Here is a 14734-nt window from a genome sequence, read left to right on the forward strand (position 1 = left end):
AATAGAACAAGTTTAATGACTAAACTTATTTTACTCTTTTATTGTGTTTTTTAAGATGCAACTTCTAGTAGCATTTGAGCATATATTTTATAGCTCATTGAGTGTGTTTCACAATGTATTTCTGGTAGTATTTTTTTTTTACAACCGAAAGATAAATTGTACCCGCCAGGAATCGATCTCTGGACTTCCCCCCTACCCGACCCATATGTCTCCCAGCTCCTACCACATGAGCTATCCTACGAGGACATTTAGGAGGAGACACACCACGAATCAATTGAATTGAGGCTTTATATATGGAATTCCTAGTGAATCATATTCCATTAGCCACCATTCTTTTAATATCTCTCAGAATCAACATGTGGAGCCTTTCACCGGTGAACTGAAATCTCTAGGAGACAAAGATAATGGTGACAGAATCGTGAAGCATAGGTCTAGGATTACAAATCCTGATCTGAAGCCAATCTAACAGCTCTATAAAACCCTGTAACCTACAACATCGGTTTAAAAAATGACAAGATAAAATTCATTTTGCACTTGAAGATATCCAGCCTCAAGTTTATACACTTTTGGCTCAATTATGGGAGGTCTCCACAACAAACAACAAATGAATCTAGGATATGCTCTAATACCATATTAGAAATTAGGAGATTTATACTCAACCACAAAAGTTAGCTCAAAAGTTGAGGTTTGCACAACCCTTATAAAAGCTATCTATGCTGTATCTCTAGCCAATGTGAGACTTCTAAATGGCGCAATAGCCCAAAAAAGAGAAAGTTATGACTTTGTCACAATCTACTCTTCCTATTTCAAAAGGTATACCTAGTTTATCTAGTCTAGAAGTGAACCATGAGCAATTGAACAAAATGAAAATCCGTGGTCAACAAATAAATAGATCAGTGGAGAGAAGAAAGAATGAGCGATAGTGAGTGTGTGCGAATGAGATTGACTGAGGAAATAGGGTTAGGGTTCAGTGAATTGAAAAGTCAAATAAGACTAACCTTAAAGAGAATTTGTAAGTAGATTGCATTCAGGGATTTAAAACGATGAATCATTAAAATCAATCAGGAATATATGTTGCAGCAACAAATTAAATTAAATCTCTTGCATGTAGAAATTAAGGATTCTTTTAACAATCACCATTGAAAACAATTAATTACAGCAATAGCTAAGAGAAAGCTGGAAGGGAGGGTTCGAAGAGAAGATATGATGCACACAGATTGATTGAAATATGAAAGTCCACTGAATGCAAGTTTTTTATAAACACCCACAGAAATTAAGCTGTTGTAAAATGAAATCAAATATATATAGGTATTTTTGTTATATAAATTTCCAAATATATAGTTGATTTACCGTGTCAACCGTGATTTTCATCCTGCAATTCAATTCAATTTTCAACTCTCTCACTATTATATAAACCAGAGACTCACCAGGTTTGTCTTCAAGAACAAGAACAACATGGGTTGCTCACAAACCAAGATCATGTGCTACACCCGAAGCACCAAAACTGAGAAGGTGCAACGTTCCAAGAAACGCCAGCAGTTCATGAAGGATGCGGTTTTGGCCGTTAACAAGTTCGCTGCCGCACACTCTTCCTACGCCAACTGCCTCGTCAAGACCGGTTCTGCCCTCACCGACTTCGCCGCCCAGTTCCCTACCACATTCATGGAGCCATTCATTGAGGAGGAGGGGGAGGAAGACGGTGAAGAAGAAAACATGCCTCAATTGCAGACGAAGGAGGAGGTGTCTCGTCATGTGAAGGGGAAACTTTCAATTGTGGAAGTGAAAGAGAGTGTGAGTGTCGTTGAGGATCTAGGTGATCACTTTGTGAAAGCTTCAAAGGTTGCTGAAGAGGTTTCAAGGTTGCTTGAGGGTACTGGCCTCGATTGTCATTCCAAATTCACTGATATTGATATGAGAGGTAGTACTTCTGATTCTGTCTGTTTTTATTATGAACTACCGTATCTATTTGTGCTATCAGGGTTAGCACAAGCGGTAACTAAGGGACATAAGGGTTGAGTGGAATGAAGGGTGAAAGGTTTAGGATTTGAACCCCTGAGAATGTCTAATTTACCAACATTACTAACAACTAACATTTTTGCCTATGATTAAACAAAGGAGTTTTACTATTTCGCAGCCTCTCGTGCTTGTTCTTCTGGCTGCGGGTTGCACTCATGTGGGTGGGATTGTATCTGTTTTTGGTTCTGGGTGGGAAAGCTACTTACTAGCATACTGGTTCTATTGGTGTGCTGATTTATTAGCCACTTTCTTTATGGGTTCGGTAACTCCTTGTGCTTGTTTGTATCTTTCTTTTGAATTATAAATGAATATCATAAATGAATAATATGGCTGACCTTTTTTTTCAGGACACGTTCCTGATGAAACTTTTGCTATGATCTTGAATAAGTTGCTAGCATGGGAAAATAAATTTTGTCAAGAACTGAAGGTAAGCATATGAGTACAAGTCTTGTGTTTGCAATTGCTTTTCTTTCACATTTAAGCATTTTTTTGATAGAATGCTGAGTCTAAGAAACTTGAGTTTCAAAGAAAGTTTACGGAGCTTAACAGACTTCTTGAAAGAGGTACAAAGGGTGAAGCAGTGGAGAAATTAAAAGTAGTGGTTAATCATTTGCATACAGGGTGCACCCTATATGAGCAGTCCCTAGAATCAATTGTCTCAGACATTAACAAATGTGATCAACAATTGTACCCAAGACTTGTTCACCTTGTTTATAAGTGAGTTCAAATTTAAAACTGAAGCTTCTTATTTATATACATGATGAATGTTTGTTAATTTAGTATAAATGTGATTGTTTGGTTTTTATATGAAATGCAGAATGGCCACCATGTGGAAAATCATGGAGACTCACCATGAGCAGCAGTCAAAGATTGCGATGTTACTGAGACATGTAGATAGTTTCCAGTCTCCCGTAGAAGCAACGAGACACAAGCACAATCATGATAAAACACGCAAGTTGCTTGTTGTTTTGCGAGAGTGGCTGTCACAATTTGACATTTTGATGAACAATCAAAAGAAGTGCATAATGGCCCTGAACAACCAACTAGAAATGAGGGATGAGATTTCTGAAAGCCTTCCCATACAAGTTCTTCTTCAAGCTTGGCATTGTCGTTTAGAGAAACTTCCTCAACAGTATGTCAGGACAACCATAGCCAACTTTGCTGCTGAGATAGATAGTATTCTCCAAGAGCAAGATAAAGAGATGGTTCTCAAGAGAAAATGTGAGGTGACAATTTATGAATATGCCGAGAAAATTAGTAGGCAATTAACGGAGTGGGAGAAAAAGTATGAGGAAAGACTAGAGGTGTTAGGCCCAAACATGGTAGATCATCCTCATGAGCTTGTTAGAGAGATCCAACTAATGAAGATCAAGTTGGTTGCAGCGAAAGAAGATTATGGAAGGCAGTGTCTACACGTGACCCAAAAATCATTGAGTAGTCTTCAAACTCACTTGCCAAAGCTCTTTAAGGCAATGTCAGATTTTTCTCTTAAGAGTTCCATGATGTACAATGAATTAGCAGATTTGTGATTCACAGCAGATTTGTTATATAACTTGATTTCTTAAAATGAATATTGAGTTTAAATTAATGGTGAACTCTAATATGCACCAATTTTAGAATGGTACAATTTTACACAATTTTTTTTAACCTGCTATAATAGGTCAACACATCTTTTTTTAAAGAAATTTAATATATAACAAATTTTTAATGATATTTTTTTAAAAAAAAATAATGTGTTGACCTGTTATAACCGGTCAAAGTAAGTTGTGTAAAATTGCAACACTCTAAAAGTGGTGCATATTAGGGAGACCCCAAATTAATGTGCTCAATTATCCTGTGTGAATGTTTTGGGGCGTGTGCAGATGTCAGCTCAATGCATGATAAAACTAAGACCATATGCAATGGTGAGTTGAGAGAGATGTTAAGAGTTGTTGAGGGTTTGTAGTGGTTGTTGAGGGTTTGTTGAGGATGAGGTGGAGGAGTGAGATGTTGAGAGGGGTGCTTGGTGCCACGTGGCGGCTTCTGAATGGTGGAGAGGAGAGAGAAGGCAGGAGAGAGAATCTGAGGGGGGATTTTTTGTTTTTAAAAATTTTAAACTGAATTATCTTGTTGAAAAAAAAAAATTTAACTAAAATTCATAACTTTTTTTCCTCTATAAATAGAGACTTGGTTCGTTTGATTTGGGCACAGAAAAAAAAAACCAATTTTTTCACCATCTTATTATCTCTCTCACCATCTTATTATCTTTCCTCTATAAATTATTGTGCGCTTAGTTTATTGTCTTTCATTTTTAAGTTAAGGAAATAAAATAAATTATTGTCTATATTTAAAAAAATTAAATTGTTAAATGTTGATTGTTTTAATTTAATTTAAAACAATAATTGTAATTTTATGTAAATAAAATTAAATAAAAATATGAAATAAAAAAGTGGGGTAGGGTGAGTGGTGGGGTAGGGTGTTGAATGAAAACCATTGGAGTGAGTAATTGTTGAGAGAGTGTTGAATTGGAGAGAGAAGATGATATGGAGTGTTGGGAAGAGAAAAAGTGGTGTTGAGAGTGTGTAATTTAAACAAACCACTGTAAATGGTCATGAGAAAGGATTTTTAATCTAAATGAAGTACAAAATAAGTACATTCTTTGGCCACAATGCCTTTGGTAGACATAACACAGTAAAGATGGCCGCTTGAGGAGTCTTGCTGCCAAGGGCCTTGCTCAATTTCCATATGTGCATGGATGTATGTAAAAAGAGCATTGATATTTGGACCGAAAGAATTCACGTACGATTATTATATATAATAGCTAAAATTTAATTTTCTAGATGACCAACAAGTGGCATCATCCTAATGGAGGAAATATACTAGAAGTTGGACATTTAATAAGAGTATGAAAACTAAAGATAGATTAATAAAATTGTAAACAATAAAAAAAATAAACTGGATAAGGCTTAATATCTATATATAAGCCCATCAGAATAGCCTTCTACCATTACCATCCCCTCAAAATAAGCCTTGCCCTCAAGGCTTGAGATAAATCCAGCCACCAACTAGGCTAAATCTAGGAAAAGAATTAGCCAGCATGTTGAATGAAGGACCCAAGAGAGCATGATAGAACAATAGAGCAGCAAAATTAATCTGGTGAATCATGCCCCACTGAAAATCAAAGCCATTAGTCCTCTCCCCCCAATCCCATTGCCAAAAATTTCCTTTAACTTTACCCCCTGTTGTAAGTGCTCCACCATTGCCAAGAGCGGATTCAACAAGTTTAAGGTGGTATACACCTGAAGTGAGAAATGAGGCCACAATTAACCTCTCCATCTTTGAAAATAACACTGTTATGAAGAAGCCATAATGACCATATAGACGCCATCCAAACAGTCAGATCCCCTGATTTCTGCAGTTTGTTTCTACCAAGGAAATGGAATTGAGAAAAGTGATCTTCTGTTGACGCCGGAAGAGCCGCTGAAGCCAATGTGTATAGCTGGGAACAATATTGTGACCTCCCTCGTTCACTTGAATTATAAGTGCACTTGATAATGTATTTCAGGTTGGTTAAAGTGTCACCTTATAAGCTTGTTTGATGAACAAATTAGAAAAATGTTTGATGAATGAACTTATTTTACTAGTTGTTGTGCCTTTTAAGATGCAACTTTTAGCAGCATTTGATCATTGAAATATGCAGAAAAATAATATATGTTAAATTTCGAATATTTAACTAAAATAATATATGAATGAACTTATTTTACTAAAAAAATTCAAAATTTAAAAATATGCAGAAAAATAATATGTTAAATTTCGAATTTCATTGATAATTTTATGAAATTCTATAATACAATTAAAATAATTTATTTTAATTTTTGAATTTTATTCATATTAATGTTAGTAATTAAAATGACCAAATTTTGGAGAAAAAGTTATTAATTTTCTATAATAGCCAAGATCTACATCAATTAATAATAAATATTTCAAAATTAGAATAAATAACTAGGCAAATCATTTCTGTTTCCGCAACTTGAATCATCATATCATGAATTGTTAACTTAATTAACTCTAATGATGCCGATTATTACGAGCTTTGTGCATATTTTTTTGAGCGGAAGTTGGCAAACTTTCGGGAGGAAGCAACTCCCCCCCCCCCCCCCTCGCTATGCAACAATGGCTTGATGAAATAAAAAAAGAGCAGTGGAGCCTTGCTTGTGACGAAGGGAGTCATAGATTTGGACAACTGACGACAAATTTAACCTCTCTACTTACCCTATCACCAAACATACCTCGTATTTTATTTTCCTCTAGTGGACCGGTTGTAATCCCCCTCTTGAGGGCTACGCCTTTGAGCCATCTTTATTCAATGAATTCTTGACCCCAAAAAAAAAACCATCGACTAAAAAAACTATTTTTTTATTTTCAACTATTTTTTTCTTTCCCCAGCAGGTTATTATGACCTTATTCTGACTTGCTATAACAAGTTGGTGGGTTTCCCTGTAATTGAAAAAAGAAGATTCCAACACAGCATTATTCACAGAAGCATCTAACATTTTAAATTTTCAGTTTCCCTTTTACAATAACATTAGTTTTCATCTCTCAAATATATACACTCTAACTCAAATACAACTGCATTTTGTATATCCTTATTTGTTACGTTAGAGAACCTGTGTGAAGCTTTTTTTCTTGGTTTTTTTTTTTAGATAAGCCAAATTTTGTATTGAAATGGAAGTACAAGGGCTTTTTTTCTTGGTAATGTTTCAACTTTTTCCTTCCTATTGTGACTGGCTCCTAATCTGTAGCATGTCATTTTCCTTTTTTTTCAGCCGTATTAGAAAATGATACGCCTGAGGTTCCACCTAAGAGGAAGCGGTCAAGTAAAGATGATTCAAATGACAACCATGGAGGAGAAATTGTGTACTGATAATTTTATATTCCTAGTACTTTTATTTGTTAAATGCTTAAAGAGTTTAAGTTATCTAAAACTGTGCTAGAAGTTGTTGGTATGTTCCTTACTTAAAACTTAAATTATGTTGTAGGTCTTATGAATTACTAGAAAATTAAATTATATATTAATTAAATATTATGAAAATGTTATCTTTTAAATTTTAGTCATTATGCTCTACTTGACTTTCATTAATGGTGAAATGCATCATCCATGACCTATAAACCACTTTTTGTTTTGTTTTAGAGGTATTAAATGTTTTTAAATCAACACGTTTTTCTTTTATTATTTCTCTTTGGATTTAGATTTTTTCATGTGTCACCATGTGGCGTTTTTGTGCCTACTTCTCTTCATATGCATTAAATATATGCAACGCTTTAAATAAATATGATGGGAGAAATAGACATAATACTTCACTTTATATTGCCAATTCCTATAAGAAGATTCAAATCCGTTTCTCTCTACACTAATTTCAAGAGGGTTAGAAACATGAGCTCCCTTTAGACATATTACTAGGTATATACCCGTGCGTTGCACGAGTTTATTTATAATATTTTTAAAATCATAAAAAGTTATTGTAATTAAAATAAGTTTTAATTATAAATGTAATAAAAAATAGTTTTATTGAGACATTTGAAATATTAGTAAGATTTCTGCTTGGGGCCTTCCCCTCCTTGTAACCAAAAAAAAATATTAGTAAGATTTATAATACTAATCAAGTTTTGTTTACCAATTATTCTTTAACCAAAAAATATTACTTAAATTAATAATTAACATTCATTTACTTGTTTAAAATCATTTAATTACTTTTAATAACTTAATAGTTTTGTTTTTAATGATGGGAAATATCATTAAGGCTTAATAGCACTTTTGGTCCCCCACGAATGTAAAATGTGCAAACAAGGTCCCTAAACTTTAAAAATAGCATACTGCATCCCCGACGTTATCCTCCGTTAACAGTTTTGGTCCCTAAGCATTTTTCCGTTAAAAAACTAACGGTTTCTAAGGGCAAATACGTAATTAAACCAAATAAAATTAATTACAAAATATAAAACAAATAAAACCCCAGAAACTTCATCATCTCAATCTTCTTCTTCTATCATGTTCTATCATTTTCTCCTTCACTTAACCCCAAAACCCAGAAAATAAAAAATAAAAAAATCTAAAATTCAAAATCATCTTCATCGTTTTGTCTCGTAATTCTTTTTTCTTCTCAATCTCTACCATCTTCTTCATCTCCTAATGATCTTTCTTCTTCTAATACCCAAAAAAAAAAAAAACAGAACTTGCGCCCCATACCATCTTCTTCCTCAATCTTCTTCCTCTCTTTTACAACCTCAAAAACCAACAAACATTAACTCAATCTCATCAGAACCAAACAACCCATCCCAGGGACCAAATCTAACAAAGTCCAAACCCAAATCCCCAACCTTCAATCAAACCGATCCTGAAATCCATACCCTCTCCTCTCAAAAAAGATTAAAACTTTACTGAATAATCTTAGTCTCAAACCGTCGTGATGAATTTGGAGGTTGAATGCAAGGTGTGCATCGAAGGATCGATGTGAGGAGAATAATGGGTTTGATGGTGGGAAAGGAAGAAACTTTGGGGGTTTTATTCTGAGATAAATGTTGTGGAGATATGTTCTTTTTGCCCTGATTTGAAGTGTTTTGGGTCAGATCTGTTCTTTTTGCTCAAACCGTGAAACCCAGATCTAAGTTTTGGTTCTCTTCATTTTCTGGATTCCATGTTTGTTTCTAATTGGGATTTCTTTCTGGTTTTGTTGATTTGAAACTAACTAATTTCATTTACATTACATCAATTGGATCTCCTCTGTTGATTTTGGGAAGTGAAAAAGATTAGATTGAAAGAAGGTGAAGAAAATATTAAAGAAGATGAAGAAGAGGATGAATTTTTATGGAAAATCCAGAAACCGTTAGTTTTTTGACAGAAAAATGCCCGGGGACCAAAACTGTTAACAGAGGATAACGTCGGGGATGCAGTATGCTATTTTTGATGTTTAGGGATCTCGTTTGCACATTTCACATTCGTGGGGGACCAAAAGTGCTATTAAGCCTATCATTAATTAAATTTAAAATATATTAAATGAAGTAAGAAAAATTATAATATAAGCTATATTAGTATATATTTGTATGTTTTCCTATCAACAATGAAATAATCTTAACTGTTAAAATTATTTTAAAAAATTAATAGCTTAAAAATCATTTAGCTAATTTCAATTTATTCCAAATTAATTATAATATGATTCATCGGGTCAGTTTCAATGATATATAATAAATCAATAAACATATTTAAAGAATTTTTTAATTAATATAATGTATTGTAATTAATATTAATATCATATAATAACATTAAAAATATAAAATGCTTTTCTAAGCTTTTATTAATAAGAAGTGTAATATTATTAAATTAAACTTTTTCCTGTTAATCAAAAATATTATTGAATTAAATTATTAAATAATTTTTACATAAAATATTACTAAGTTTCGTTCTAATATTTTTAATTTTCCCCCTAAGTTTATGATTAGTAAAAAGTTCTTTGTAGAAGCATTATAAATGAAGAGTGTTGTAATTAATTATAATTCTCAAAACTATTTTATATAAAAATACTTTTTAGTTTCATTAATTTTTTTATTGCTTAATTTATTTTCATTAAAAGATAGAAACATTTTTATACCTTTAAGTATTTAATGTTAATGCTCATGTGAACTTTTAATTTTATTATTTAATACATTCAATACAAAATAAATTTTTTATTGATTAATTTATTTTCAAATTAAGCAACTTTAAGCAATAATACTTATAAACTTTATTTTCTTACCTCATTCTTTTTATTTGGGGTGTCTAGATTCCATCCATACCAACTATTTTCCCATACAAATATACAATACCTCTCAATATTGTCTGTTGGGTCCCATTAATTGATTACCTTTGAAAACAACCCCTTCATCCATGATTGAGGAGGAATAAGGTACATAGCAAAGCAAAAGGTTCACAAGCCATCTCATTGGCCAACACCTAGTCAGAACTGACATACCAATAGTATATGAACCCAGCTAAAAAAAACAATAATAATTGATTCCAAAGACATTTGTCAATGTATCCCCTTCCCTTCTCATCTTTCATAAAAAGAACAACTACTTTTCTCCCTGGAAGCACTCATTTTACCAAATGGACACAACACAATGCAGTGAATTGGGTAAAAATTCAATGAAGCAACAGTGCTCTAGTGTAACAACCTACTTATGGATTGAAATCACATGTCTTGGATATGATACATGCCGTTTTTCTCCCCTCTATTTAAAAAGGAACACAACATTAAAATATTAATGTTAAATAGTAACAGTAACAGGTGATCTGATATATCAGTTTTGAACTTTAGTTAAGATAATATCAAGTTTATGCTAGATTTACTTATTAGACCATCCATAAATAAACCTACGTAAATATTCACTTCTGCAAATTTCATGTTTTAAATGTTCAGCCATAAAAATGAAAAAAGATATTGCTAAATTCTTATGTATGGTAGAACAATTATCATCTTGTGTTAGTTTTTAAATAGAGTTGGACCTAATCTAGATTTTAAGATTATGCTGAAAGCATTCAAAATCTACAAGTTGCCAGATTCAATTATTGCCCTATTCTTCTTTGAAAAACACACATCCAACTTGACAGTACACGTTTTCTCATCCCTAGTTCTTCCATATTAGTTTTGTAGAAAATAGGCCAAATTTGCATAGACTTGAACAAGCACTATACTCAATATCTTATAAGCCACATTCACGTATGCCACCAACCATCCTCACCATCAAATTTCTCTGAATATGACAGTGTACCTTTATATTGATACGTAAGTAGGAAAAGTACTTGTTCTCACAGGGAGGATATTGAAGTACATAACACACAAAAAAGTGGCATGTTGTTCCTATGGAGATTGATTCTCTCATCAATGATCGACCGACTGATTTGCTAGACCAGACATAAGTTAAGGAAAGTGATTATGGTAAATTAGTAAGGGAATGATTTTATAATGTAATAAATGTTGAAAACTTAGAAAAAGGTCACGCTATGAGAAACATATGCTCAGTTTTGTACTCTAAGGCTACTTGTCCACATGCAGAATTCAGATAAGTGTATGAATATAATGTACACAATCTACAGAAGAATTCAATGAGAGCATCTTATAAATTACACATCCACAGCATCAACTGGAAGGGAAACTGTCCTGTGTAGAGTGCCGGTGTAAAAACTCTTAGCAGTGACCATACCTTCTCCATGAGAACACATCACCTCACAATTTTGGGCCCTTTGGGTGTCCAAATTGGGGTGGCTCTTTTGGACTTGAGACTCACAACTAGAATCACAGTTCCAGTTATTCCCAAAGGGTTTCAAATGAATCCCATGATCCTCTTTTGCTGTTTCTGTCAGCGGAAGTGCCATAAAGTCTTGTTCTGTTTTATGCTGCTTTCTGTCAGCTGTAGCTGCAAGACCAAGCTGTTTATCCTTCAGTTCCATTAATTCCATTTGGTATTTTGCTCTGAGCCATCTCAGCTCTTGTTGGATCTCTTTCTCATACTCATTCTCAACATTGTTTTCCCAAACATCATGTCCTTTATCTTCTGCTAATGCTGATTTATCTAAGTGTTCATATTGATCATCAGAATGGCTTCGAACAGACTCGACCGGACTAAGTTCCCGGCTTTCATGATGATTCCATGACTCCTGATACTGCAAGCAGTCTGATTGGCTTGATATGTTAGGAGCATCCTCTGTAACATGGTTGTCATACTCCTCAGATTGGAAGGTAATCTCCTCAAACCGCCCGTGCATTGAAGCGCATCCATGCCTGCAGCATTGAAGAAGCTGCAAGTTCTTTCCATTTCCACCCTGGCTATGTGACATTAAGTCCATATCAGTGCCCCCAGAAGCATGATTAGACACGCAATTGATACAGAAATTTTGATTTGCAAAATGGGTAGTTTCCTCAATTCCTGGCCCTGGCCTCCATTCAGGTACCAAAGAAGCAATTTCCCCATCTATCATATCTGCTATTCTGGAAACATCCTGATCAGTAATGTCTAGTTCCGCAACCATTTCCGTTGCTACACTTAATGCTGTGTCCATCTCAATGTCAAACGGGAAATGAATGTTCCTAATACGGCCTGTGACATGAATAAGTCAGATTAGAACAACAAAAATCTTATCCCACTAGGCGATGAATAAGTCAGATAATCAAGCATATATTCAATCCTGAAATATACAACTTAAAGGTATAAAGTATCACAATAATAAAAGTGATGTCCCAACCTTCTTTGTCTGCAATTCTTAGTCTCAAAAAGATGCCACCATCATCTTTCCTCTTGCCTTTGATGCTTATGTCGACATCTTTGGCGGGCTCATCATCATGGCATTCAAAAAGTTCAATTCCACTAGGTTCAATCTCAGCAGGATGAGAATACGAGTCTCCTTCATACCAAAACCCATTTGAGTATTCAGTACTTAAGTTACTATAGCTCCGATCAAAGAATGGTTGACCGATGAGAGGACCAAATTCGTTAAAAGATCCACTGTCTACCGGTCCCCAATCATATTCATAATCATCAAGTTGAAGAAAAGGATCATCTAGAAGCTCCCTTGCAGAGAGCCTATGAGACGCAGTTGCCAAGCATTTGTCAACAAATTGTCGCACTTCTGGATCCTTTACTTTATACAGAGCATCTGGTTTTTTCCCCTGGAGACATAAAATGTCAATGATATCTAGCCACACCAGAATCTACAGTTATCACAAAGGAAAAGAGAAATAAACCAATCTTACAGAAATAACTTTCTTGTAGATTTGTGCTGGATGGTTGCATTCGCTATAAGGATACTCAAATGTGACCATTTCTAATACACACATACCAAACGAATATATGTCAACTAATTCATTATATGCCTCTTCATACACTTCTGGTGCCATGAATTCAGGTGTTCCTGTTGAAATGTAAATGTAACATATTAAACTCTAACTAGAACTACTGATCCTTGTTCAGATCAATCATCTAATTGTAACATCAACGGGGCAGCATATATCATAAAGTTTCAGATGTTACTCACAAATCATTTTCAAAAGAAGGTACCAACTAATTGCATGTTTAGAAACTATTGTAATGTTTTATAAACTGATTCTACAAGCAGAATCAATGCTGAGGAGGAGCTAATGTGAGTAATGTGTAGCTTCTGAGTGTCAGAATTGATTCTAAGAAAATATAAGCGGATCCAAAGAGGCTACAAGTGAACTAATCTCAATTGGTATTGAAGTTGGCCATACCTTTATATGATATTAAATTGACATGAAACAGGCATACCTACACAACGAGCAGCATGGGATTTCCGAAGAATCGCTGCCAAGCCAAGATCTCCAATCTTCACTTCCCCTTGGTTTCCATTGATAAAAATATTATCACATTTGAGATCTCTATGAATCACTGGGGGATCATGGCTATGAAGATAGAGTAGTCCTCTCAGGATCTGTCTGCACCAATGCTTCACTGCTTTGATGTCAACTTTCTTGTGCTTTAACCTATACCTATTTTAACAACCAAAATAAGTGAAACAAGAAACAACACAAGATCTCAAAAACACAAAAAAGATATACATTAATCACATACATGTTCATGTTTGGAAACCATTTTACAATTAATTATGAAGTCAGAAACTCAGAATCAAATCAATTATGGTGAGAAGATTTGACACTTCTCTTTGATCCAAACATATTATATAATGTATGGGGTGGGGGGAATAGTTAAAACTAGAGATAACTCAACTGCCTAAGAGTACCAGAAGTGAACATTTCTGTGACAAAGTTGATATTCCTATTTGCTGTGTCGACCCAAGAAGTGTAAAATTTCATTATGTTTCTGTGCTTCAACGTCTTGAGAAGATGAATTTCACAGTACAGCCTCTCGAGATCTTCAGGGCTTTGAAGGAAATCATACAGTTTGACCTGATTCCAAGCAACCTCAATCCCTTGGTATTCATCAAATGCTTTGTATCTGCAGCAAATGAAAGAGAAAAAAAAAACAAAATTACCAAATGCCCATTTCCCCATTTCTACAAACTCAGTGAAAACCAAAGCAAAGATTCAATTTTGATGTAACCCAGAAACATGATCAAATCAAAACATCATTAAAAAAAAACCTTAAATTTCTGAAAAAATAAGAAACTGAAGGAATAAGATGAGTTTGAATCTAGTATTCATACACTGTCTTAGAAGCTCCTTTGCCGAGGATTTCATTGTACTGCAATGAAATCGAAAGACAACATCGTTAAACTGAGCCCAGAACAGGATATGAAGTAGAAGATGAAGAAGAACAAGGGGAGAAAGAGGTTAAGAGGGTATCATACTCTTCCATATCTGCCAGTTGGATCAACTTCAACAAACTCAGAATCATCTGGTTCAAGCTGTGTCATGCCATTCATCTTCTTCAATTCAGCTATCAGATTGAGATTGAGCTGTGTTCTTCCTTGTTGAGAACAGAGTTTATCTCTTTCTCTCTCTCTTTGCATTTATATATATAAATATATATAAATAAATATATATGTGGCAAGTGCAACCTTTCATTCACATTGATATTAAAATTATCATAAAAAATATGACATGATTGGGAGAGAAAACAAATTATTATGACATTATTATGACATAATTGAGAGAGGAACAAGAACTCTAGACAGAGCAACCCAAATGCCAATACCATGATGAAACGTTATGATTAAGGAGAGAAAAATTTTATC

The 14734-nt window shown here is 34.1% G+C and overlaps 3 protein-coding genes across 4 annotated transcripts; 2 read left to right on the plus strand and 1 right to left on the minus strand.

The window, feature by feature from the left end:
• The first annotated feature begins 85 nt into the window (after positions 1–85).
• Positions 86–3563, plus strand: LOC130731249 (uncharacterized). 2 transcript variants are annotated; one of them, XM_057583476.1, is made up of 3 exons: positions 86–1918; positions 2135–2733; positions 2834–3563. In XM_057583476.1, exons 1-2 carry the CDS (start codon positions 1456–1458, stop codon positions 2248–2250), a joined length of 579 nt encoding a protein of 192 aa, XP_057439459.1. In that variant the 5' UTR covers positions 86–1455; the 3' UTR covers positions 2251–2733; positions 2834–3563. The 2 variants fall into 2 exon arrangements, with proteins under 2 accessions (XP_057439459.1, XP_057439460.1); XM_057583477.1 differs by having other exon boundaries at positions 2364–2733.
• LOC130726917 (uncharacterized) lies at positions 2835–3545 on the plus strand. The gene has a single exon (XM_057578242.1). It carries the CDS (start codon positions 2835–2837, stop codon positions 3543–3545), a length of 711 nt encoding a protein of 236 aa, XP_057434225.1.
• Positions 3564–10959: 7396 nt separating the features above from the next.
• On the minus strand, positions 10960–14524 carry LOC130731247 (probable serine/threonine-protein kinase WNK9). Its single transcript, XM_057583474.1, has 7 exons — positions 14348–14524; positions 14204–14241; positions 13768–13995; positions 13309–13529; positions 12777–12934; positions 12269–12692; positions 10960–12123 (listed from the first exon to the last, which is right to left on the minus strand). The coding sequence occupies exons 1-7, from the start codon at positions 14507–14509 to the stop codon at positions 11150–11152; spliced, it is 2205 nt and encodes a 734-aa protein (XP_057439457.1). The 5' UTR covers positions 14510–14524; the 3' UTR covers positions 10960–11149.
• Positions 14525–14734: the final 210 nt, after the last annotated feature.

The sequence above is a fragment of the Lotus japonicus genome, chromosome 1 (genome assembly GCF_012489685.1).
Source record: "Lotus japonicus ecotype B-129 chromosome 1, LjGifu_v1.2".
NCBI lineage: Eukaryota > Viridiplantae > Streptophyta > Magnoliopsida > Fabales > Fabaceae > Lotus > Lotus japonicus.